The sequence below is a fragment of the Lineus longissimus genome, chromosome 10, assembly GCF_910592395.1.
Source record: "Lineus longissimus chromosome 10, tnLinLong1.2, whole genome shotgun sequence".
NCBI lineage: Eukaryota > Metazoa > Nemertea > Pilidiophora > Heteronemertea > Lineidae > Lineus > Lineus longissimus.
The window spans coordinates 11,737,108-11,763,854 of NC_088317.1; the positions used below are offsets into that span (position 1 = coordinate 11,737,108).

Consider the following 26,747-nt stretch of genomic DNA (forward strand, 5'->3'; position numbering starts at 1 on the left):
AAATTTTCCGCCCTCTAAATTATGTGAACGTTAGATCAAGTGCCCATGAAATTTGTGACGACACTGACTGAGTCAATCCAACAATAATGAGGAACCGGCATGGAAACTAACCCGTGACGTGGCACTGATGCACAACTCAGTTTTCAACAGAGGCGCTGACCTGCAGCCAGGTTAAAATAATGACTGTGACGGCGCGGCACGTCACTACATCCCCCACTCTCAAGGCATGACGTCACCATTTGCTCTGTTCCTGAGGTAAATATCGTGACGCCTCCTATCGTCAAAACTGACTTGTGCCTCAGCGTCGCCTGTAGTTTTAGTTCCTCCGGTTCCCCATTGCCAACATGTCCCAAAATGCAATCACGAACATTTCGATCAGTTTCTTATAAACCTGGCACAAATGTACCCCTTTGTGACCCGTACTCAGAGACTGAATCTTGGCCTCATATGATTCTTGGTTTTGCCACCAGGGGGCAAAATGTCAAAAGTTAGAATGTTTGATTACTCGTTTAATAGTGGTCCGATTTTCATGAAACTTTTATGGCAGGTACTACTAACAAGGGTATTTCGGGTATTATTTCAAGGTCACAGAGGTCAAAGTTTTCCTATGGCACCTTTGCTTCAGGGACGTCCACGATTCCGAGTCGAAAAATTGGTGTTCGTTTCAACTGGAGAGCTTGTCGTTTTTCACAAGCATTACCAAAGATTATTTTTAAACGCGCTTCGATTCTGCCCGTTAATGTCGTCAATCGACCATTGGCATAACTGGAATGGGTTCGAGTTTATGACTTTATTTGACAATACATGTACATGTACATCATCTCTAATATAATAGAATGCACAACTGTTTGTATTGGTCAATGTTCATGGTTCTGGGGGTGGTTAGGTTTGTTGACCCCCTTTTGGTGCAATAAATCCCTCTTACAATGTCTTATGTGAGCTAACTCAGTTTCTTTGGGGACAGAATATTTCTAATATTTAGATAACATAAAATAAGCTTTCAGAAAATGAATACTTTATTGCGTCTGATTTGGTTGCCACTGCCTGAAATGCCTTGCCCCACTGAGGGGTTTAGAAATAAAGGCTTGCCCCACTATGGGTTGTTTTTATTCCTTCTCTTCTCCCGCAAGTATGAACTGGCTCCACTAATGCACTGCTCAATTCACCCTGACAAGACTTGACACATCAGCTGAAGATTCACATTGAATATTTATGTTCAGCATTTGAAATCGGTTCATGACTCACAAGCCTTTGTGTATTGGTCTGTAAAAAAGATTTGTTTAAGATTTACTTTAACCTTACAGACATGGCCACTTCAGCTAAAAGGCGCCGTCATCATGCCGTGGATCCTCTTGATGCAGCACAGTCATGGATAAGTTTGAAGGATTGGGATCCAGGTTGTGTGTGTGTTGACCCAAACATCCCAGGCAAAGGTGAGCAACAGAAGACCAAAAAATTGAAACAAACAATATAAGACTTCTCACCTGAATGTCGTCACAGTACAGTGACTGTCAATAAAACATTCAAATCTCTCATAATCTTTGACCGACTCAAAATTCTTGCATCAAGGGCAAGTATCCCCGATGTTGGCAAACTTAAACCTTTTGTTGGCCCAAGGTCCCTTTATGATGATCTTTATTGCTTATCGCTCACTCACACTATTATGGGGTAATCTGCTAACAGTAGGGTTGCTAACTCCAGGAATGGCATTGCAGGATTCAGGATGCTGGGCCTAAAATGGATAAATAAAAATACAGTGTCTGTCATGTCTGTCGGGAAAAAAAGGAACAGAGAGTTAGGCAGACGAATCTCTTGTTTCTTTTTCTAATACTAATACACACTGCATCACAAAATACAGACTATTTTTAGTCAGAGATTCCTAGTGGAGATCCAATTAAAATTCGGTGCGAAAGAACCAGAAGCCTAATTGCAAAATGACTGACACTCAATGACTCGACATGAGTACAAGTTTTACTTTTATGACACAATATCTTCTGCTTTTATTTTACATGTAGGTAGAGGTGTGCGGGCAACTGAAGTCATTCAGAAGAACACCTTCATAATGGAGTACAAGGGGGATCTGATTTCTGCTAGTGAGGGCGATGAAAGAGAGATTGTAGATCCCAGTAACTTCCGATTTTTTTTCCAATATGAAGGTGAATACTTATGGTAAGTAAAGTTTGACCTGTTAAACCTTAGCAAGTTATACGACAGGGCAGAGCTGGTCTGTCCGACGTCCTCGTGGAGTTGTCATAATATTGTACACGTTTTTGTTTTTGACACTGAACCCTCTGCACTGCAGTACAAAACAGCTCCATTGCTTTTGTGGCTAGGCGCCTGTCGGGGTAGGACTGTATAATTACTCAACTCTAACTCTTGTAATTCAATAAAACTGTCTATATTCATCTTCTCATCATAATATTCAGGTTTCTTTTCTTCATGTGCTCACAGCATCTCAGATGTCCTCCATCATTTTTTTTCAACACACTCCCCCCAGTGCTGCCACCTATGCTAATTACCTTGAACTACAGTGTGTCCCAAAAAACTAAACTTATACAGGTTGTCCCAATGCGACATACTCCCCTCTGAAATCTGAGCACCGAAAATTTCACGCTTACTGCAACACTGGCTAAAATATTGAAACGAATTATGCGAAATACCAACTGGCAAATATCGCTTGAACTATTCTCTCTACTCGTACTCCACAATTCGAATAAAGTATTTACTAAGTGAACGAAACCCTTAGTTGTATTTTCTTGTATATGTTGTAGTTCTCAATGCTCATAGAATGTCTCTAGTCACAATACTCCACTAACATTGGCTAATCTGGATCTGAATCGCTTTCAACATCCTCTGGCACAATGGTGGTCTCCAATAGCCTCAGCTTCTGTACTGGACGTCTCATCAATCCCGATTTCGTCTTCACCAGTACTGAGCGCACAAGACCGTCTCGTCCTGGAAAGATCTCCTCCACTCTTCCAAGCTTCCAATCCAGCTTCCTGGTGTTGTCCTCAGCGACTAGAACAACGTCTCCCTCATGAAGGTTATCTCGAACCTCAGTCCACTTCCTCAGTTGGTTCAGCTCAGTCAAATACTCCTTCGTCCATCGATTCCAAAAGATCCTTGACAGGTGCTGATTATAGGCCCATCTCTTGCTCACTGCGACGGTAGTATGGCCTGCCAATGAGGCATCAGGCAGAACTTGTAGGCTCCGGCCAATCATCAGGTGTCCTGGAGTGATAGGCGACCAATCCTCTTTGTCTGCAGAGACACTAGTCAGGGGTCTAGAATTCAGTTGTGCTTCGATGTCCGAGAGTACAGTCTGCATCTCAAGGTATGTCAGGTGTGCTTTCCCAAGCACTCTCCTCAGTGGTTTCTTGACGCTTTGCACGAGTCTCTCATAGAATCCTCCGTGCCATGGGGCTCTCTCCGTGATAAAACGCCATGTTATTCCCTTTCCTGTTATCTCCTCATTAAGCTTGTTCTTTCCATTCTTCTGTTTGTAAAGAATCCTCAGCAAGGTGTCTGCCTTTTTGAATGTCTTTGCGTTGTCAGAGAGAATGAATACACATTTCCCTTTGCGATTCATCATGCGCTGCAGCCCAGCCATGAACTCTTCTGTAGTAAGATCTGGTGTGAGTTCCAGGTGCACTCCTCTAGTCACCATACACGTGAAGATCAGAATGTAAGCCTTCGTTGTCTCATCTCTGGACATCTTTACGTATAAAGGTCCTGCATAGTCTAATCCTATGTGCGTGAAAGGAAGACTCATGCTCACTCTTTCCACAGGCAGCGGCGCCATCTTTTGCTCAATCTCCTCTGGATCCTTACAAGCCTTGCACTTGTGAAGAATGCGTCTCACTTCCTGTCTCCCATGAATAAGCCAGTACTTGTTTCTCAAGAAAGCCAGGGTTTGTGCTGGTCCTGTGTGTAGGTTAATCTGGTGGTAGTACAGAACTAACTTATCCACAAATCGGTTGTGAGCAGGCAAGATGATGGGATGCTTAGTTTCCTCCGGCAATGGGGCGTAATGAAGACGACCTCCCACTCGCATCACTTGATCCTTCTCGTCCCACTCTGGGCTCAATGGAGCCAGTTTACTCTCCATGGTGACTTGTCGTCCGGCTTTCAATTCCTCAATATCCTCCTGATACTTGAGCGATTGAGCCCATCTTATCCAGTGCAGCTCCTCCTGACGTCTGTCATTGAGAGTTGTTCCTGGAATGCTTTTCTCCTTGTCAGTTTCTCTCCCCTCGTTTTGATCTCTCCCCTCCTTTCGGGACCTATGGATCCTAATCCAACTCCTCGCTCTGCTCATTACCCTGATGAACTTCTGGTATGATGAGAATTTCTCAATGTATTTCTCAGCAGCAGCAATATCCGTCTTGGCTACAGCAGCAATACCAATCTGACGAAGTTTGGGCTTGGCTTTCGAGTCAGCTATTTCCTCATCCTCCTTCTTGCTCTTCTCTTGTTCTGGCCACTGTTCTTCACTTTCAGTCAGGAAGGATGGACCATTCCACCACAATGAAGATTCAACCAGATTCTCAGCAGTAAGTCCTCGGGAACAAAGATCCGCAGGGTTCCATTTTCCTGGAACATGTCTCCAGTTGCAGGGTGGCACTAAGTTCTGAATCTCAGCTACTCTGTTTGCGACAAATGTTTGCCATTTGTATGGTGGCTTGCTTAACCAGTGTGTGACAACCTTGGAATCTGTCCAGCAATTCACTGAAGCAATCGGAAGCTTGAGCTCTCTTTCCACATACTTTGTTAACCTTGCTGTCACCAGTGATGCCATGAGCTCCAGTTCCGGGATGCTCCTCCTCTTTCCCAGGGGTGCTACTCTGGTCTTTGAGCTGAGTAGAGCAACGTGACGTCTCTCAGTTGAATCCTGGCTAGTCAAATAGACCACTCCTCCGTATGATGTCTCACATGCATCTCCAAAGCCGTGTAGGAAATATACTGGATCCTGGAAGTCAGCAGGCACAATACACCTCGGTATCTTGATGCTGTCCAGTAGTGTCACTTCAGATTTCCAGCGTTTCCACTCCTCCTCTATCTCCGATGGTAGCGCGTCGTCCCATCCTCCAGTTGTGACCCATGATTGTTGGAAAATTTGCTTAGCCTTGAGTACAAAGGGCGATAGCATGCCAAGTGGATCATAAATCCGATGGAGTTGTTTCAACACACTTCTCCTGGTCTCGATCTCCACATCCTCCATTTTGTCAACAAATGAGAACATGAGAACATCCTCCTTGGGTCGATATCTGACTCCCAGCGCCTTTGTTGAGATCTCTTCGCCAACCATCTTCTCTGTGAGCTCCGACGCGATGTCTTCCTTGGCAAGACCTGACAAAACTCCTGGTTTGTTGGATAGAAACTTCCTCATGTTCCATTCCGGGCTCAGAATCTCCTTCAGTCCAACTGCCAACTCCGCCACCTCATTATCCTCCTCATCTCCACTCAAAATATCATCCACGAAGATATTCTCCTCAATCTCTGCAGCAGCTTTTGGGTACTCCTCACGATGTGCCGCGACATGATCTAGCACAGTTTTGATGCTTGAGAATGGCGAAGACGTTAATCCGAAGGTGACTGTGGTCAATCTGAAAACTTCCGGCTCCTTATCCGTGTCCAAGTCTCTCCATAGGAATCTCTGGCTATCTCGATCTATCTCGTTCATACTTACCTGGAGGAACATCTTTTCGATATCCGCTATCAATGCAATTCTGTGGCGCCTGAATCGCATCAAAACTCCAGGAAGGTCAGGTTGCAGGGCAGGTCCTGGTAATAAGGTGTCGTTGAGTGATACTCCATCCCGGCCTCTCATCGATCCATCGAAGACGATTCTAACCTTTGTTGTCGTCTTGTCCTCTCTCACTACTGGATGATGGGGCAAGTACCACACACTACGATCCTCCGGCTCCTTTTCCTCACTCACTCGTTCCGCTCGACCTTTCTTGATCAACTCATTGATTTGCTCCTGGTATCTCGCTGACAATGTAGGATCCTTTTTCAGTCTCTGCTCCAGACTACCAAGTCTCCTCATTGCTTGTTGTTTGTTTGATTTCAGAATTTTATCCTTCCACTCCGGATGTTTCAACAATCCTGTCTCATAACCATCCTTGATCTTGATTGTTTTCTCCTTGTGCTGTCTCAGGGCTTCAGTCTCAAGCTCTGAGAGGTGCTGGTTTTTCTCATTTGGTAGGATCCCTATGTGCTCCGTCTCCCAGTGCTTGGTCGCGATGTCTATCTCGCTGGACAGTTGAAATGTTGAATGATTGACTGGCAACGTTGTGTGGCTTTCCTGATCAGCGGGACAGGTTCCGGACACGATCCAACCAATGTGACTCCTCTGCGCTGAAAGACTGTTTCCTGATCCAAAGACTCTCTTATCCTGTAAGATTTTCATTGAATCCTGGATTCCTAACAGAACATCCACCGATTGACGTTTTCTCGGGAACTCATCAGCTATCTGGAGGTCTCTCAGCTGTTCAATCTTTGACAAATCCTCATTGACTTCATTGATATCAGCACATGGATTTTCTAGAACATAGGCGATGATTTCGAACGTCTCTCCCTTCCATTTGGGTAGTATGCTCGACAAATGAAACTTGACTCGTTGGGTATCAAGTGTCATGACCTTTCCTCCTGCTAAGGTAAACTCTGCTGCAACTGGTTGACCATGCAGCTGCAAACTCCTTGCCATTCGCTTGCTGACAAATGTGGCTCCACTCCCTGAGTCAAAGAGAACTCGTCCATGTGCGACTGCATTCCTCGACTCCAATTTCGCTAGGCCTGTCTGTAACAGTACTTCACCATCTGTCTCTCTGGCTTTCACGAAGTAGTGGGGTGATTTCACGGTCTCCTCAGGCTTGTTACCATCTCCACTTGTCTCCTTTTCGCTCGATGTTTCCTGGTTGCTCCCAGTCTTGTTTCCTCCTTGCTTGTCGAAATGTAAGAGTGTGTGATGCTTCCTCGAGCAATTCTTACAGCTAGATGACCGACATGCATCCACAAAGTGAGTAGTCCGCAAGCAGTTGAAACATGCCTTTGACGCTTTCACTTTCTCAACTCGCTCTGACACAGGCATCGACTTCACTGTTGGACAACTTGATGAGAAGTGCCTAAGTTGACAGAATATGCACGATTCCTCCTTGTTGGGTTTCGGTGTCCTCTGAGATATCTGAAGAGCATGACCTGTAGGCTTCTTAGATTCCTTCTGGTAATCCTTAACCCACTTCTTCTCTTTCTCCTTCTCCTTCTCGGGTTTATCTCGTTTGCTTGGCTCCGTTCGCCTCGCAACCTTGACGGCATCTTGCAGCTTCTCCAAAAGAGTGTCGAAACGTATCGGTAATTCCGACGTCGTCCCCATCGACTTCTCCTCTTTGATTATCTCTCCATCCCATTTTTTGAGAAGTCCCTTTGGCAGTTTTGGTCGGACAAGGGCTGTAAAGATCCAGCTTGCCCTTACCACGTGTTTGTCATCTTCTGTTCGTTTCATGATGTAATTCCAGTTGGAATTAAGCAGGTTGTAGAGAGAATCAAGATCCTTTGCTGAGGGCGAACTGACAGCAGGCACTGCAGCAATCTCGTTCACTGCCTTCTGGATCTTTGTCAACACATCTCCGTACCTATTCTCCAAAAACTCAAGGATGTCATCTGAACTTGGATCCTTTAGTCCACTGATGAGTTTGGATACCTCTCCATCAACTAATGATATGACTATGTGGGTCTTTTCCACCTCGCTATAGCCTGGTTTTTCTAATTCAGTCTCTACCAGTTGTTTCCACTGGTCAAACAACTCGACATCACCTTTGAATTTCGGTATCTGAACATAACGCTTCTTGTGCGATAAGGTCCCTAGAATCCTTTCTAACTGATCACCAGAAATTCCTGTTTGTACTGATTCCAGGGTCTCCTTCATGGCGGCGGCAAAGTGCTCAGGTGTGAAAGTATCACTCGACTTCTCCGACGGGGTACACCTCTCCTTCTCAGCATCCGCTTGCAGTTGTTGAACCATGGCAGAAATGTCGTAGTACTGGGTGCGATACCTCTCCTCTGACTCAGTCTCAACTCTCAAGGCTTCATCGTTCAGTTTCCCTAAATCAGGATGGAAGTCCACCTCAGTCTGTACGTCCTTCAATTCACCGTAGACCGCATTCAGCTCTTCCATGGCATTACCCGTTTTTCGCACGGCTGTCTCAAACTGGGTAACGCGATCTCCTTTGTCGTACAAGTTACATGCTTCCCTGTAATACCTTGTCACAGTGTTTTCCTGTCGAGTGTACTTCCCGCGACATATTTTGCGTTTATCACACAGTGATTGCAAGGTTGGTGGTTCACCCATGGTTGCAGTTTTACTCAAAACTCAAAACTCAAAAAACTCAGATCTCAGAGAGAATGACTGAAATAAGCACAGTAGCAATCTAAACCCTTGGAATTTCAGCCAGTTGATAAATTCCCTGTGTCAATATGACATGAACTCAACCCTGTAGTATCATGAACAGCACAGAGGGCAGCACAAGAAATTTCTCAAACCCCAGATAAACTCAGATGAAACGTTGCAAAATAGAACCTTAGGAAAAGTGTAGCTGTGAACACATGAAAGCGACAATACAAAATGGTAGCATAGAAGTTGGCTTGAAATGCAACTAAAATATGCAAGATGAATTGGCACTGCTAACACCGTACACGCTGGGTGTTATGAACTCGCAAAGTGATATTCCAAGTTTCACCAAGGCCTACTCATAAGCATGACAACGTAACAACAACTCGTGTGTTCTACTCAAGAAAGACGCAAATTCTCCACTTAACACTGATGTGGTAAACTTGCTAACACTGTAAGGTCACTCAAAACCCACAGTGAGACTCTAAACTCAACTCGATGTTGGCGTGTAGCAAGGTCAAATTACAACCTCTACTTACAGCGAAGATTCTCAATCTCGACTCAAGATAGCGTGCAGCAAGGTCAAATTACAACCTGTAACTGCAGCGAAGATTCTCAAACTCAACTCAAGTTAGTGTGCAGCAAGGTCAAATTACAACCTGTAACTGCAGCGAAGATTCTCAAGACCAAATACAGCTTTTAGTCAGAAGAAATACTCATAACTCGTAGTATGCAGTAGGTCAACTTACAACCTAAAGCATAGACTCATGTGGTGATTCTAGTACAAAGGCCTACTCAAACCTAGACTAGATGCTCAAAAACTCAAGACACAGTTACAATGTACATGTACAATGAAATCCCACAGTAAAAGGCCAACTTCTATACCAAATACTAGGCAAAGTTCATAAATTTACTCAATATCTGAAAGAGAATTCAAATATTAGTTCATGCATATCATGTGTGTGACAACAATGCACAAAGCTGGAATGTAGCAGTCCTTGGAAGATGGTGACTCGCTAACTCGGTAATGTCTCTTGGAATCAGAGGCTGGTGCTCGGTTCAAACAGTTCAGTTCATCAATGCAGCACGGCATGGACATCGGATGACCTTGAACTTGGGTGGAAGTGTTACTCGGATATTGAGCATAAATTGACGATGCTCAAAGATGACGACGATGCTAACAGCTATCGACGATTGCTCGATGTTGAGAACGACAGTTCTCACACAGGGACGAGGAACGAAGAAACTCGTTGATCGTCTGGCTTTGAGAACACAATTACTCGACAGTGTTCTCCGACTCGACTCGTTAGACGCTCAACACACTCTTGTGTAGGATCACATCAGCCACGAATTTGGCAAATGATGTGCGAATGATGCTCATCGACGATGTACCAGCTACTCGACAATGCTGGGATGTTGAGAACACGACAACTCGACAGTGTTCTCCGACTCGGTGACTCGACGAAACTCAAGCGTTGGTGGGATCAGCAACGACAGGAATTCGACAATCCGCGACCATCGATGTGACATACAACTGGACTTTGAATGTCACTTGACTCTTCCTCAGCATGCTGCCTGTGCTCAAAGCTCACTCGGATTTGAACTGACGTGGTGTTCCAAAATCCAAGGTTGATGGAGGGACAGCACAATTAATGTTCTCTTGTCGTCTTAACGGCATCCAAATTGCAACAGCAGTCCTTCATTTGGATGATTTCAGCATGCATATGCATTTGCACTGAGCAGCATACTAGCATAGGCCAAATGCACAGGCCAACTCTGTACAAAATGTACATGGATAGCACATGGTTTCTCACTTTTTACAGTTCTCAAATGTCACCTCACTGCTCCACTATCCGGTCGGAGAGACCTAATGTCGGGGTAGGACTGTATAATTACTCAACTCTAACTCTTGTAATTCAATAAAACTGTCTATATTCATCTTCTCATCATAATATTCAGGTTTCTTTTCTTCATGTGCTCACAGCATCTCAGATGTCCTCCATCATTTTTTCTCAACACACTCCCCCCAGTGCTGCCACCTATGCTAATTACCTTGAACTACAGTGTGTCCCAAAAAACTAAACTTATACAGGTTGTCCCAATGCGACAGCGCCAATCAAAGTCAAAGGGTAGCCTGGTCGCATCTCTGGTGAAGAAATGATTGTGGCTGCTGTTCAGGATGAAACTTAAGCCACAAGACACAGTTATCATTTAAATTATTTGCTGGAGACTTCAAACTGGGTACAAACAAAGAAATAATTGAAATGTTTCTTCTCCACCTTTGTCCTTGATCAACAGGTGAGTGCATTGTCCATCGATCATTTCAACCACCATGGTATTTACATGTATCCACCAACCGAATCAAATGTTTATTCCCTTATTACTTGAGAAATTAGTTTCTACACCTTGTTAATGTTGTCAATGTGAAAATCTTTTAAAGATGCAAATTCGAAATAGTGAGTCTAGGAGGTTGAAACTTAGTGTGTGGATTTATTATGACAGCATGACTTGACATACCGAAAATCATTGCCATTTGACCTACTTTCTGGGCTCCAGGCGGCCATCTTTGAAAACCTTATTTTTCAATATCTCATGAATGCTGATAGCTAGGATCTTGAATTTTTTTTGTGGATACCTCTGAAGAGACTACATGACTTGTTACCTGGGTTTTTGATTTGACCTACTTTTCAAGGTTACAGATGTCAAACTCTAAAATTTCACCGCAGGTGGCATGTTTCGTCATCACTTGTTGTAGACTCTTTAAATTTGGTATGTAGACACTTATTGAGCATCTCTACATGTTGATAAAAAAGTACATTTAGGTCAATGTGACCAACTTTTCAGTGATAAGTACCGGTAGGTCAAGTTTGTAAAATCCTTTGAAGAGATTGTTATAGAAAATTGTGTTGCCCAAGGTTACACATGACTTGACCAAGTCAGTGTGATTCCTCTCTGTGTATTTGCTCCTCACCAATTAATTCACACTCTCTCTGCAGTGCAACTATATATATCATTAATTCATGTCAATTACCAAACTACAAATCTGTCATGATATCTAGGAATAAATCAACCCCAGGTGAGCACAATGTCCCAAGGACATTTCATTTCCTGCCTTTTATAGTCCAGTTGCATCTTTAAAGTTTGTTTATTATCTTTCAGTATCGATGCAACAAATGAACCACTGGCCAGAGATGCAACACTAGGGCGCCTTGCCAATCATTCATCCAAAAGACCAAATGCAAAGGTCAAGGCGGTGGAGGTGGATGGGACCCCACACCTCTGTTTCTTTGCCATCAGCGAAATTCAGGTGGGAGAGGAGGTGGTATACAATTATGGGGTGAGCAATCTCCCCTTTAAAGTTGTAGAGGTAAGCAAGTCATTTCCATTTTTAGCTCGCCTCTCAGAAGAGGTGAGCTTATCCTATACCGTGGCGTCCGTCGTCGTCTGTCGTCCGTCGTCGTCGTCGTCCGTTGTCGTCCATCGTCCGTTAGCAGGGCACGATTCTAAACTGTTAGAGCTATTGAGTTGAAACTTAGTACACATGTACCCTTATGTAGTGGCATTTTGGAGACCAAGTTTCAATCTGGTTCGATGCATAGTTTGGCCACCAGGGGGCCAAAGGTTAAAAGTGAAAATATGCAATATCTCCCTTAAATACTGGTCGGAAAATTTTGAAAACAAATATGGTAGGTAATTCTAGCAAAGGTCCATCATATAATCCTCCGGGTTTTTGATTTGACCTACTTTTCAAAGTCACATAGGTCAAACTTCATTAAATCACCGTAAGGTGGCACGTTTCGTTTCTATTTGAGCTATAAGCTTCTTAACTTGTATGGACTTGTATCTAGCAACCCTCTAATTTGCCCCTTGGACATCAAATAAGGCCGCCAGGCGGCCATCTTGAAAATTGAACAAAGTCATATAAATGTGAAACCAATGATTGGATTTCAACCAAATTTCTTGTGTTGATGTATCTAGGTACCCTTTACATTATCCTAAATTTTCAGTCAAATCTGTCACCTAATGTGGCTGCCAGGCGGCCATCTTGAAAATCATTCAAAGTCCTATTATTCTGAAACTGATTATACGATTGCAACCAAATTTCATGTGATTATGTATCTATGTACTCTTTATGTTATCCCAAATTTTCAATGTAATCTAATAACAAATATGGCCGCTAGGCTGCCATCTTGAAAATTCAACGAAACCTTGTTACTCCCTAAACTGTTGATTAGATGTCAACCAATTTCCAAGTGACATGCACATCGACTGCAAATGACATGCACTAACATTAACTGAGGTGAGCACATGGTCCCTGGACCATTCATTCATTCATTTCTTTCAATGGTGTATCGGCACAACTCCATTGACCGCTACATGGCGCTGGTCGTAACTAAGGTATTGCGTGTTTTTGTCAGCGATGTAAAGCAATACGGCGACGATGGAGCTTGAAGTACGTGTACAAAAATGACAACAAAAAACAGGACCAGACAATTTCTTGCCGATTTGTCATTGAAATTGATTTTCACAGTGCTATATTGTCATTTAATGTCATCACAAACACAGCGTTGTCATCTTTGACAAGTGGAGAAGGTGCGAAACGTAGTTACAAGCAGCGCCGCCTAGCGGAGGCCGATACCTCATTACAATGCTATTTACTGATGTTTGTGAAAAGTATTCCCGTATTAGAATATTCGAAACAGTGACAACAATATTGAGCAGGCGCTGCCATGACAAGATTATTGCATTGGCAACCACATTTTTTTGCAAAGACCTAACATGTGCTGTAGTAGAGCAAATAGGTATGGCTTGCGAAAGTTTGGATTCCCAGTATATCATACATAGTAGACTTTTTATATTAAGAGGGGGCTTGAAGTGTTATCAGTAAATGACGCTACTTTCATGTGAATGTGAATGAGATATCCACCATGCCATGCAAGTCAGCATCAAGCGGCATGTCATCAAGACGAATGAATCTGCAAAGAGTGACATCACACACGTCACACTGATTGAGGACATGAGCAGGACTATGTAGCAAGAAGTCGCATCATACATGATGTTCTCTTTTCCTAGGTGTTCAGGAATGTCGGGGGGTGTACAGCTGCAGCTTCAAGGAATTTTTGAACCGTGAAGCCTGCCTAAACAGGCTTTTCAATCACATGGAGACCTATACACCCTGTAGTTTTTTGCCTATTTTGGGGACATGACTTTTTGTTTTTCATCTTAATTTTGGGATATTTTGTTGCGCCAAATTTTCTGAATTGCGACGCTACATAATTGAAATAATTGAAATTTTGACTGATATCGTCACCTGCGCCTGAAAAAATCATTATATTAGGATAAATGTATCGAATTGGATAAGTATCGAATTGGGTCATTTAGGATGAGATTTGGACATTGGAGTCTAACTGCTTGAAGCAATATCAATTGACCATCTTGAGATGACATAAAATGCCTTCAGGGATAAGACACACTATCCTCTGGTAATGTCCTGATCATGGAATTGCTTCTCATATTTCAGCTGGTATGGAATGACCAAAACAAACAGTTTTTGTCTATTTACTGAGATCAGTTCATTGAAGAGATATACATCGCACACGCTTTTACAGCTGCAAAGTTGAAACTTGTTGGGATAGTCACCCAAAGACAGAATGAAGACTAGGCACATTCTGGAGTTGCTAGGATTTTTGGCTCACCGTAGGGGAGTCTATACAATACCGCAGTGTCCGTCGTCTGTCGTCGTCGTCGTCGTTGTATCCTGTTTCAAAAACAGTGGCACGTTTCTTAACCACTAGGCCTATGAATTTGAAACTTTGTACACATGATTCCCTAGGTCAGATGACCTGTGACAATAAATTTCTGTCCGATCTGATTCTCAAACTGGCCACCAGGGGGCCAAATGTGGATATCTAAAAAGTGTGATATTTCGCTTATTAATGACTTGTTTTTGATAAAACTTTTGTGGTAGGTACTCATAGCAAGGATACATCATATATCATACGGGTTTCTAATTTGACCTACTTTCAAGGTCACAGGGGTCAAATGGCGTAAATTGGCCGTTTCAGTGTAAACTATGGCACGTTTCTCAACCGCAACAGCTATGAACTTGAAACTTTGTACATATAACCCCTTATATCAGATAACCTCTGGTGCTGAATTTTGGTCCGATCTGATTCTCAACTTGGCCACCAGGGGGCCGAATGTGGATATCTAAAAAGTGTGATATCTCGCTTATTTAATGACTTGTTTTCGATAAAACTTTTGTGGTAGGCATTCATAGCAAGGATACATCAGGGTTTATAATTTGACCTGCTTTTCAAGGTTGCAGAGGTCAAATGGCGTAAATTGGTCGTTTCAGTGTTACTATGGCACGTGTCTCAACCGCAGCAGCTATGCACTTGAAACTTGGTACATATAACCCCATCCCATGTATCAGATAACCTATGGTGCTGAATTTCAGTCCAATCTGATTCTCAACTTTTGTGGTAGGCATTCATAGCAAGGATACATTATATATCATACAAGTTTTTAATTAGACCTACTTTTCAAGGTCGCAGAGGTCAAATGGCATAAATTGTCCGTTTGAGTGTAACTATGGCACGTTTCTCAACCGCCAAAGCTATGAACTTGAAACTTGGTATAACATGTATAATAACCCCCTACATCAGATAACCTTCGACACCGAGTTTTGGCTTGATCTAAGTATTTTCCATTTGGTTACATACTGTTCACTTTCTGTAACTGGCATGAATTAATTGTCTACTAAATATACTTACGGTGAGCACAATGGCCCCTGGCCGTTTCATTTATTGCGTGATTTGGTCACCCTGCCCTCTAGGCATTGATCTTATGATACAACAATTCACATTTTATTTTAGGAGGCTGCTGAAACAGCCAGAGGCATTGGTATGTGTCCTGAGTTTTTGTCTAGGCTGCAAGGATTTCTGTAAGCAGTGAAATTTTCAAGCAATATTTAGAATTTGAATTTGAACTTGGTCTCATCTCTTGAACGAGAACCAGCTCCCAATTCTACATTGTCGAGCTGAAAGGATGATAAGAAAATTTGCCAGTGACTGTGTGTTTTTCGGTCTTATGGGGACCCACCTGTGTTGTTCCAATCAGGGACACCCCTCCGAACAGGGACATTCATGATCTTAGCAACATGCAGAATAATTTACAGCTCTACTTAAGTTTATAGGATGTCCGCATAGGTAGGATAAGAAGGTCCAAATCAACCGTGGGACATCTTTTTATGAACTTGATGATGATGAGTCTTGTGCATAATTACACACGTCCCCGTTTGTATGATGTAAAATTGTACATCCCCAATTAAAATGTGGTGCACAGAAAATTCACTGTTTACAGTAATTTTTGAGTTTTTCCTGGATTGACTGGCTGATTCGTCTCGGACATGTAGTTCTGCTGTCAGTGAATGTATTACGGCTACAATCTGCTCACCCATCTTTCGCCTCCAAATGTCACGTGGGATAGTCTGGAACTAGGCAGAAATGTTTGTTTTTGCATTTTGCACCTTGCAGCAATATACTCATTTTTTGAATTTAAAACAACGGTATTGTTATTCTAACAACTCGTGATTGTGGCTGATTGAAGCAAACATTGTTCCCTGCCTAAAAACAAGACAGCTGTGCTATCTATGATGTTGCTGGTCTCTTATTCATCATACACAGAGAGCTGAAACATGAAAGAATAAGAAAACGAGTAGAAAAGAAACTACTTGATTGAATGATTCCTTTCACCCACCTCAGTCTTGCTGCCAGTTTTTACAACTTGCCCTGTTCTTACAAGCCAGGATAAACTCTCTCAATCTACTGAGACTGCCTTCCATTCTGTTGCATTTACCAAAGTTCGTGTTGAATGTTGCTGAATTTTTTATCGATTCTAACCTCTTCACTACTGATTAATTTTGTGTGCGGCAATATTTGCTTTATATATGACTGGTTTGACGTTATTGGCTCAAAACGCAGTTCAACAATATTTTCCAACAAAAATTGCATGACGTCATCAAAATGACGACTCCCATAGCATGCATCATTGTGTTGAAACCTGATGAATCTGTCCATCTTTTCTAAATGGTTACGCAATGCAGATTAGGCCAAGTGATTAAATGATGTGCTGCCCTCAGTGCTGGTCTTTCTTTGTGTCATCATTATTATTCTTGTTCATTCGTTAAACGTCATTCTATTAACAAGTAACATTGGCATTGCCACATTTTTTCAATAATATATATTGTTGTATCAGTTATGCCAAGGAATAATGATGTGTGTTTTTCATTTCACTTGGGAATGCCCCTCCAAACGGGGGTCGTACTCAATCTTTTCACTCTGAAGCCAGCCTCCGCATCAGGTAGAGTGTTGTACAGCTAAAGTACAGGATATCTAGTTGGTGTTTTGGTCTCCCTTCACATCGTCTACAGTGGCAGAAATCCACATGTTTCACAGAAAAACATGTACAAATGAAGGATACCCATAGGATAGCCGTAAAACATTCAATACAAAGGGCCTCCCTGATTTTGATGGTCTGGATCTTTTTGATTTACACAAATAAAAAAAATGAAGTGGGCTGGTAGGAAACAACGAAAGGCTGTGGCTTAATGGAAATGTTCTTCTTCCAGTTCGAAATGAAGATTGTGAAGCATGCCCTGAGGAAGAGCAGCCAGAAGAGGTTGGCCAAGTAGAAAACCCCGAAGAAGTGCCAGGTACTTGAGCGTTTTATCCTTACTAACTAAACTGTTCGTTCTTGACTACCTTGGCAGTAGTTGTAGTCTGCTTAACTGTCTTTCTACATCCCTGTCTGTAAATACTGAATGATTTCATTTCTTTTGCTGGAAAGAGTCATCCTGTCAGGCCCAGGTTATCAAGGTTCCGCCGTGTCCAACTGGCACTGTCCTGAAGAAGTCCGAGTTCTGGGCTTCTGGTGCACGTTGCCAAGTCGGCAAACTGTGTTTTACCAAAAAAGTGAATCAATAAGGAATTTACAAAAGGAAGCCTGTTGGTGGGCAACCAAATGTTTCCTTGGTGTCAGGCTTGCTCATGGGTCACCACATACGTTCCCGTTCAGAGGGTTTTATGTTAGGGCGTAAGGATTTCTGTATAGTAACAGTAGTGGCAATTTGAAGCAGTATTTGGAATTTTTACCATGTGGACCAGCACAGATCAACATTGTCTGTATCTAAGGGGACCAATCTCTTTGTTGTTTCACTTAGGAACGCCCCTCCAAACGGGGTCGTCCACAATCTTTAATGAAGTATGATGGAAGTGGAAGATTGAAATAATGAAGTGTGCTTAGAGGTACCATGAAAGGCTGTGGCTTAATGGAAATATTTTTCATCCAGTTCCAAATGAAGATTGTGAAGCATGCCCTGAGGAAGAGCAGCCAGAAGTGGTTGGCCAAGTAGAAAACCCCAAAGAAGTGCCAGGTACTTGAGTGTTTTATTCTTACTAACTCTTCCTTCTTGGCTAATGTACCTTGGTAATCTGCTTTCTAACTGTCCTACTGCAGCTTGGTATTGTTACTGTATTTTCCTTTCTTTTGCTTCAAAGAGTCATCCCGACGGGTTCAGGTCATTCAGGTTCCCACATTTCAAACATACTGGCACTGTCCTGAAAAGTCTGATTTTTGGGCTTCTGATCTTGAAATATTTGTGACTATTAGAAAGGTTCGAATTGACAGATATGACAATATAATGGTACTTGGGAATGCCCCTCCAAACAGGGCTTTCCTCAATCTTTTCACTCTGAGGCCAACCTTGGCATCATGTAGAGTGACGTACAGCTAAAGTGCAGGATACCTAGTTGAGATCATCCTTGAAAATCCAGAGTCAGTTGTATCCTCCTTCCCTTGCACACGTTACTGACCCTGGATAAATCCAATGGTTATTCGGGGGATGAGGCGGACAAATCTACTCCGCCCAATGAAAACGGCTCTTACATCATTCCGAGCAACTCCATCACTATCGAAAACAAAAAAGCATCTATGCGTTTTTTATACGTTTTGTAAAAGTCGCCCTCAATGGCTGAAATTTGAAATACTCGTGACGCACCTGTGGAATTCCCTGTAATTGACCGATCTTGTGAGGAGCAATCATCCTCCCCCCGTTATCGGAGAAAACTATTGAGAAATACCCCAAAAGAACCATAAAAGTGACAATTGAGGCAAGCAATGTATGGAACATGAGTCGATGACTTATTGATGAAGGAAGCAGTTTGTATTTATTCGAAATGCTGTTTTAAGACAATAAACGGTACACTTTTTTACCATCGACCGGCGTGGGTGATGTAATGTTAGAGAACAGCCAGCAATCCGGGTCTATTCAGGGCATAAGCTCGGTCGTTAGTGCCGAGTGTTGGCCTGAGGTCAGGATGAGTTGGGGTGTGTCGATGTGTTTCACAGTAAAAGGTGTCCAAATTAATGATAGCTAGAAAAAGAAGCAAGGGCCTCCCTGCTTTTGATTGTCTGGATTTTTTGATTAAGCCCTCAAACACAAATCAAAATTATGAAGTGTGCTTGGAGGTAACCATGTAAGTCTGTAACTTAATGGAAATATTCTTCTTCCAGTTCGAGATGAAGATTGTGAAGTATGCCCTGTGGAAGATGGCCAAGTAGAAAACCCCAAAGAAGTGCCAGGTACTTGAGCGTTTTATCCTTACTAACTCTTCCTCCTTGGCTACCTTGGTAGTCTGTGCTACTTAACTGCCCTACTCGCTTCATCATGGTCTGTTAGTGTTATTTATATTATAATTAATTTCATTTCTTTTGCTTCAAAGAGTCATCTTGTCACGCCCAGGTTACCAAGGCTTCCACATGTCCTACTGGCTCTGTCCTGAAAAAGTCTGGGCTTCTGTTCTTTAAAGTTTCTAAGGTCTTGACAAAATATGGACAATCAGAACATTTCAAATTGACAGATCACAGCTGTTTCAGCTAGAATAGAAACGCAAGTTTAATCAGACAGCACCAGACACCGCTTTTTAGGGAGGTGCTGGCATGAAGGTGTCAATTGCTACCCAAATAAACAACCCAGTTCCTCACCCCAACCGCTTAAGGATTACATAAAAGGCCTGAATCCACCCATGTATGCCCCTTAATTGTGTAAGTAGTAATTAAGATTGTATGCATTTATTAGAACCAACTTGACCTGAACCAAGCTTTGTGTATTATATTCCGGCTGCCATCTTGGATAGGCTTGGGCCTGCACTGTGTAGTGTATAAAAGATGACTTTGATGGAGTTTTTCTGTAAAAATATTGATGATTATTTGCACCTCTATTATGTTTCAGCCCAGATACCAATTCTTCTGTAAAAAGCATTTTAATATTCTGCATATAACATAGCTTTGTATGGCTGTGATTAGATTAGGTTTGCACTCAGGCAAAGACAAATAAAAGGCATTTTAAAAGGGCCTACTTCGTTATTCGTTGTGAAGAATGGTCGTCATTTGAAAATGCCATGCCCATTACTTATGTTGTGGTATGAAAGATTGGTGCCCTGTTGTACACAAATGAGACAAATACTAGTTGCAAAGAATAGGTCTTAACCTATAGTATATATAGGCAGGACAAATGTGTCCTATTGTAGACCTACCAAGATGAGACAGTTAGTTGCAAAAATCGACAGGTCACAACCTATGATATCATAGGCAGGACAACGGGTGTCTCATCCAGCTTGGGGTCTTGTAATTCCGGGAGTGAAGTTGAGACAACAGTCGCCAAGGACATGTCACAACCTTTATTATCATAGGCAAGGGATGTAGTTGTCTCATCCAGCTTGAGGCGTTGTTATTAAGAGAGATGAGACAACAGTCACAGAGGACATTATATGTTACAACCTTTATCATCATAGGCAAGGGATGTAGTTGTCTCATCCCGCTTGAGGCCTTGTTATTAAGAGAGATGAGACAACAGTCACAGAGGACATTAAGTCACAATCTATCTTTTATATCCAGGGGATGTAGTTGTCTCATCCCGCTTGAGGCCTTGTTATTAAGAGAGATGAGACAACAGTCACAGAGGACATTAAGTCACAATCTATCTTTTATATCCAGGGGATGTAGGTGTCTCATCCAGCTTGGGGTCTTGTTATTCCGAGAGATGAGACAACAGTCACAGAGGACAACATATCAAGGCAGTACCAGTACACAAAAATTAAAAGTCATGATTTCAATGTACACAATATTATTATTATCAATTATTCACAATATACATTTAATTTACATTCAATAGACTCATACATTCAAAAAATAATAATACAAAGTTCACATCTTCATATTCCTTGCTATAGAAGTTTCAACTTTAACTTTCTTTTAATAAAAGTGACAGACAAATGAAGGTGCGCACTGTTCCTGTATAGTCCTCAATTTGGAAATGATGTTCATCAACTTGACTAAGAATGGTTCCAAGATAAACGTTTGAGTCCAATCTGAACAAACACGTGTCGCCGACATTGAATATACGTTTTCCTGATTTGTCAGTGGATTTCTTGGACTTCTTGCGTTTACGACCGAAATATCGCTTATGACCGCCTGCACCAACTTTCGAATCCAACCAAGCTTTTTTCTGAGGAGGGAAGTCACCATCATCATTCCTAGTCAGGTCCACTTTGAAGACGAGTGTACCTGGAATTGTAAAGGCAAGTGTAAACATAATGGCAGTGGCTAAATGGGGGAGGGGGGGGGGGTAACTGGGGGTGGCTCCAACAGACACAGCTTCTATTCTAATTCAATTCTGACACTGACCAGTGTTGAATCTAGAGAAAGAAAGGAAGTATCCTACAGATGTCTTTTATTTCAATGTAGATTCAAATAATATTTAATTGCAATCAAAATAGCCTCGGAACTTACCATCAATCCAAAATCAGAGTAGTAATCACGCCTGTCTATAATGTCGGTTGCATTTCTGGTGACACATCTTGGAGGCTGAACCTGAAATAAAGAGTAATTTATTAGAATAGAATACATGCATACAAAGCCTACGGGAATACAGTATAATGATTTCAATCATCTGTTTGTGAATACATAGATGAAGGGAAACATCGCTTAACTTACCACTTATCTTGTTCACTGCCGGATCAATGATGTCGACGTACTGGGCCTATATACATGTAGCCTCTCGAATCAACTAAAGCATCACATCAGCCGGATTAAGTCGAGAAGTTATCTGCAGTACACACCATGCAACCAGCTGAAATTAAAGAAAAAGGCATTTTAGTAACTGAAGGAATGTTTACCAGTCAAAAAAAGGCACTGTTTTGGCATCACCCTGTACAAAAATACCACAACAAACTGGAATGTGGGTCAATGGGCGAGTTCATTTTGCTAACAGGTGGATAATATACCAAGAACTTTTCTATATTTGGCGAATTCTTAAGACTATATTTATCAATTACATCTGTAAAGATATTTTCAACATAAACTATGGTATATGCTAACTCATGGCTTGTTCATAAGCACGATCATGACTTATTATTGTACTATTACCCATGCTGTACCCCTTTCACCAAAATAGACCCGACCATCGAACTTCAAAACTCAACTATTTTTAGACATTTGTTTTTCAAATGCATTTTCTGCATGAATATACAGCAAACTAACATAAAATAGATATATATTTTAAAAGTTAAGATTAAAATGAACACTTAGTCACTGTACAGTTTTGTATTATTACAGTGCGCTGTAATAATATTGTACTGCGGTGTATATTTATTGCAACTACTGGCAACTGATGCCGCCAGAAATTTCTGTAAAAAATGCTGAAATTTTTAACGGTGCAGGACTAAAGAACAACTTCAGGTGTTATCATTATTATGCTTTTGTTTGCGTCCACCAAATAGTCACTGGTTTGATGATAAAATTTCTTTTTGAAGATATCCTAATCTTGGTCACACGACACAGTCATGTGTTCGATATCGCAAGGGTAGATGTTGCTCCCTCCCATATGGTTCCAGCTGAACATGTAGGCCAAACAATGTTCTGATATCCTAGTTTGCAAAAAGAAAATGAATGAAACCATGAAAAGTCTTTGATTGTTCAGAGAATAATCATGTCTTTCTTTTACAGGCTATGATACCAGGACTAACGGTATACAGAATCGATTGCATTTTGTATTGTTGTAGATCAGATTCGCGACCGATACACACCTCACCTATGTAAACGTTGTGAAACTTGAGTGATTAAAGTCCCTATATTCACGTTAACCCCGCTCGTTGTGAGGTTGTTCCAAGAAGACACCTACACTGATATGATTTAGAGAGCGGATGAAGTACAAGTCAGCCCAGAAGTCAAGAACTTTGAGGAGAAAAAGCTCCAGAAAAGTCAGTGAGTTAGTCAATTTCATGACCCGCATTCCCAATTCCTGGATCTAGGTTGATTTGCTACACTTACTGCACTGTGACGCCTGCTGAATATCAACGCCATAACTAGGGACGAGGTTGCTACGTTCCTAGGACACCAGACACTCTTATCGAGGGCACTACGTGAGGCTCCTAAAGGGCAATGGCTGATAAGAATAACATGAATGACGGCGTTGAGACCGAGAAACCGGATGCTGTGGCTGACAAAGAGACGAACCAGATTGGAGATGAGGCACCTGAAGGGATGCATTTGAGACATACGCAGCAGCTTCGTGAGAAGATGGATAGAGAAAGAGAACTGAAGCAACTCTGCCGTAGCAGATCATTGACGGGGAAGATTACCGTAAGAGATATTGCCTTAAAAGGTTGATGGATGCCGGGAGCGAGATTGAGAAGGATGACACGATCCTTCGTCAATATCAGGAGATGACTGAGTAGTTCCTAGATGCTCATTTGGCCTACCAGTCTATCCTGACTTCCAAAGAGCAGGAAGGTGATCAGAAATATTGCGACTCCAGGATAGAACAATATGAACAGTTTCTGTCCGAGGTTACAGGATGGATTGAGGGTATGGCAGAGATGGAAGTAGAAGGGTTGGCTCAACCGGGAACACCAGGACCCAGAGGCGCGTATAGCTGGATTGACCCCCGAACACAGCCATTCTCACCTAGAGGCGAGTCAACAGGGATAGCTGAACCAGCAAATATCTCCCAGCTTTCAAACATGACCCAGGCGACAGAGAGGGCTCTTTCAGCTATTGCACTGACTCTGAGAGACTTAACCAAGCAGATGCGTATTCCAAAGTCCGAACCAGAGATGTTTGATGGTGATGAAACGAAGTTTCGTGAATTCCTGATCGACTCCAGGAGTACATTGCGAAATGGACCGACACTGACCGAGAGAGGTTGACTCAGCTTAGGGCCTAGACTAAAGGAACCCCACATGAACTTGTCCGTGGTTGCCCTTACGACGCAAGCCGAGCCTACGTCAGGAAGATCAAGGCCTGGCCGAAGTTGAACATCAAAGCAGCAGAAGACCTGGATAGATTGTCGATTCTACTGCGAGATAGCTTTAACGCTTTGAAAGGGCTAGGGAGGCTGACCGAATTGGAACACCCTTCAACCATGGGACAGATTGTTGACAAGCTGCCGCAAGACTGTTTGAGGTTCAAGTGGATCAGACGAGACACCGACATGTTTAGCAGAACTTGGGATCCAGCAGATTATGAAGACCTAGTGAAGTTCGTTGAGTCCCAGGCAAAGGTTGTATTGAACCCAAGATATGGTCAGAGGCAGAAAACAGAGAATGAGCCAAAGTCCTCACAAGGAGAAAGAAAACTTTCACCCCAAAACCGAGTCAAGCGAAGCAGACTACATCGAGGCCAGCCTTCAAGGTGGTACCCACAGGTGAAAAAGAAGAACACTGCACACAGTGTATAAAAGATGGACATACAATACAAGAATGCAGAAAGCTGAAGAGACTGCCTCGAAACGAAAGAACTGACTTCCTGAAGAAGCAAGGCCGTTGTTTCAAGTGCCTTGAACGAGGACATCTAGCCAAGGAACATGACAACCAGACAGGCAACCAGGCGAGCAACCAGACAACATCCAGTCAGCCCAGGACCAACCAGAAGACAGAGACTTCACAACCAGCATTGACCCCATCAGAGAAAGCCAATGCAGCCACGATTAACTCGAGACGAGTTGGGACCGATGACGCAGTAGCAATGGCCGTCCTACCGGTGAAACATCGAAGTCTAGATAATGGTGTTGAGATCACCACGAATGCATTCCTGGATAACGGTGCAGGAGCCAGTTTTATAACCAACGCACTCGCTCAGAAGATGGGACTAAGAGGTCGACAAGGTACAGTTGATTTGTATACCATGCTTCAAAAGTCTACCAGTAACCAATGCCGAAAGATACGCAACTTAGAAGTCAAGGGACTTAACCCAGATGACCAATGGGTTAAACTCCATGAACTTTATACGCATGATACCATTGCAATAAACATATGGGAGATACCCAAGATCAGCGATGCGAAGAGGTATCCAGAGCTAAAGAATATTGACTTAAAAGTCGTTGATGCACCAGTCGGGTTACTATTAGGAGCCAACGAACCAGATGCTATTCGACCGGTGGAGATTATATCGTCAACGAACGATGGACCGTACGCCATGTGAACGAAGATAGGATGGACCTTACTCGGGCCAGTCCAGATGGGCCGGGAGAGTACGTGACCAGTCCATAGAGTTACAGTGGAGGAACTACACCAGAACCTTAATGAACACATCGCCAGAGAATTTGACGATGGACCACTAGGAGAAGAGATACACATATCTCCTGAAGATGAACGTTTCATGCAGAAACTATAAGAAAGTTCTACCTACACAGGGGAGCGGTATGAAGTTGGTTTGCCGCTGAAGGAGAACTTACCACCAATACCAGATAGCCGCCCGATGGCACTAAAGAGGCTGACAGGTGTGCTGAAGCGAGTAAAACGGGACGCAGACTATGGCGCAGAATGCCGCAAGCAGATGGACAGCCTGAAGGAAAAGGGTTACAGCGAGCGAGTCCCTGCCGCCGAACTTGATGAAACAAAAGAAAGATGGTACCTACCACATCATGGAGTGAAGAACTCAAATCGTAACTCCAAACTTAGAATCGTCTTCGACAGATCAGCCCAGCAGAATGGTATTTCCATCAACGACCTTCTCATGAAAGGACCAGATCTAACAAATTGTTTAGATGGAGTTTTACTGAGATTTAGAGAAAATCCGATTGCTATGAGTAGTGACATGCAGAGCATGTTTCATCAGAGCAAGATCCTACCAAAAGACAGAAACTGGTATCGTTTCCAGTGGATTGACGACCATGGAAATGTAGAAGATTGGAGATGGACTGTTCATTCATTCGGATCCAAGCCATCACCAGCGATCAGCGATCAGGCTTGCCGTTGAGGAAGTACGCCATTAACTGTCCTGAGATTTTGAGCAGCATACCCGAGGAGCGCCGAGTGAGTGCTGGAAGCGATGTCAACTTAGGAACTGATAGCACGAGCGAAATGCCGACACTAGGGATGAAGTGGAAACCAGAGACTGATAAGTTAACCTACCGAGCACCAGATCTGAAAGAAGTCACTACCAGAAGAGAGCTGTTGTCGAACATGACAAAACTGTTCGACCCGTTAGGTTTAGTGTCACCCTGGATACTGAACTGTAGAACGATTGTTCAGAACTTGTCGAAACTGAAACTAAGTTGGGATGACCCAGTACCAGAAGAGCAGCTCAAGCAGTGGATCAGCTGGAGAGATGGTACTCAAGCTGTCACCGATATAGAGTTTGACTGATGCGTTACCAGCTACACCCCAGGATCAAACAACGAACACCAGCTACATGTGTTCAGCGATGCATCGGAAAAGGGGCACAGAGCCGTTGCATACATCAGAACTGAAAGTGCAGGCGAAATTGGATCGAAGCTGATCAATGCTGGATCTCGAGTAAATCCACAGAAAGGAGAAACAATCCCAAGAGCAGAACTGGTTGCAGCTACGTTGGGAGCGAAGACCACAGTGAAACTTAAGAAAGAACTCCGACTACCATTGCAGAGAAGCGTCAACTGGACGGATAGCAGAATCGTGCTAAAGTATCTGTGAAATGATACTATCAGAACACCAGTGTTTGTCAGAAATCGAGTCGGGACGATTTTGACACTCACTAAAGTCGACGACTGGAAACACGTGCCAGGAAAGGAAAATCCTGCAGATATCGCATCGAGGGGAGGCGCCGCAAAGGAGCTTAAAGGAAGTTTGTGGCAAGCTGGCCCAGAGTTCCTGCAGTTAACGGAAGAGACATGGCTAGTCGAACCTACAAAACCCACGCAGCAATCCGTGAATCTCGTTAATGCCATGGAACAACAAGCAGATGCTGCAGCAGAGACAGTGTTAGCACTCCTGAATCGAATCTCAGAATGGCGGAAGATAGTGGACTGCGCTCAGGT

General features: G+C 42.9%; 3 protein-coding genes across 4 annotated transcripts in view; all 3 read right to left on the reverse strand.

Annotated features, from left to right (window-relative positions):
- Positions 1–26,747, reverse strand: part of LOC135494754 (TELO2-interacting protein 1 homolog) — a 412,060-nt gene that overhangs the window by 127,864 nt on the left and 257,449 nt on the right. The window contains exons 25-27 of one of the 2 annotated variants that reach the window (XR_010448431.1): positions 21,446–21,581; positions 21,242–21,322; positions 20,600–21,016 (exon numbers count right to left, since the gene is read on the reverse strand). The exons of the other annotated variant lie outside the window; for it this stretch is intronic. The gene's annotated coding sequence lies outside the window, so the exon portion shown is untranslated. Of the gene's footprint in view, positions 1–20,599; positions 21,017–21,241; positions 21,323–21,445; positions 21,582–26,747 lie in introns of those variants that run through there. 2 annotated transcript variants of the gene reach the window in all.
- Positions 2,822–4,318, reverse strand: LOC135494332 (uncharacterized). Its single transcript, XM_064782249.1, has one exon. It carries the CDS (start codon positions 4,316–4,318, stop codon positions 2,822–2,824), a length of 1,497 nt encoding a protein of 498 aa, XP_064638319.1.
- Positions 4,638–8,350, reverse strand: LOC135494333 (uncharacterized). Its single transcript, XM_064782250.1, has 2 exons — positions 4,964–8,350; positions 4,638–4,856 (listed from the first exon to the last, which is right to left on the reverse strand). The coding sequence occupies exons 1-2, from the start codon at positions 8,348–8,350 to the stop codon at positions 4,638–4,640; spliced, it is 3,606 nt and encodes a 1,201-aa protein (XP_064638320.1).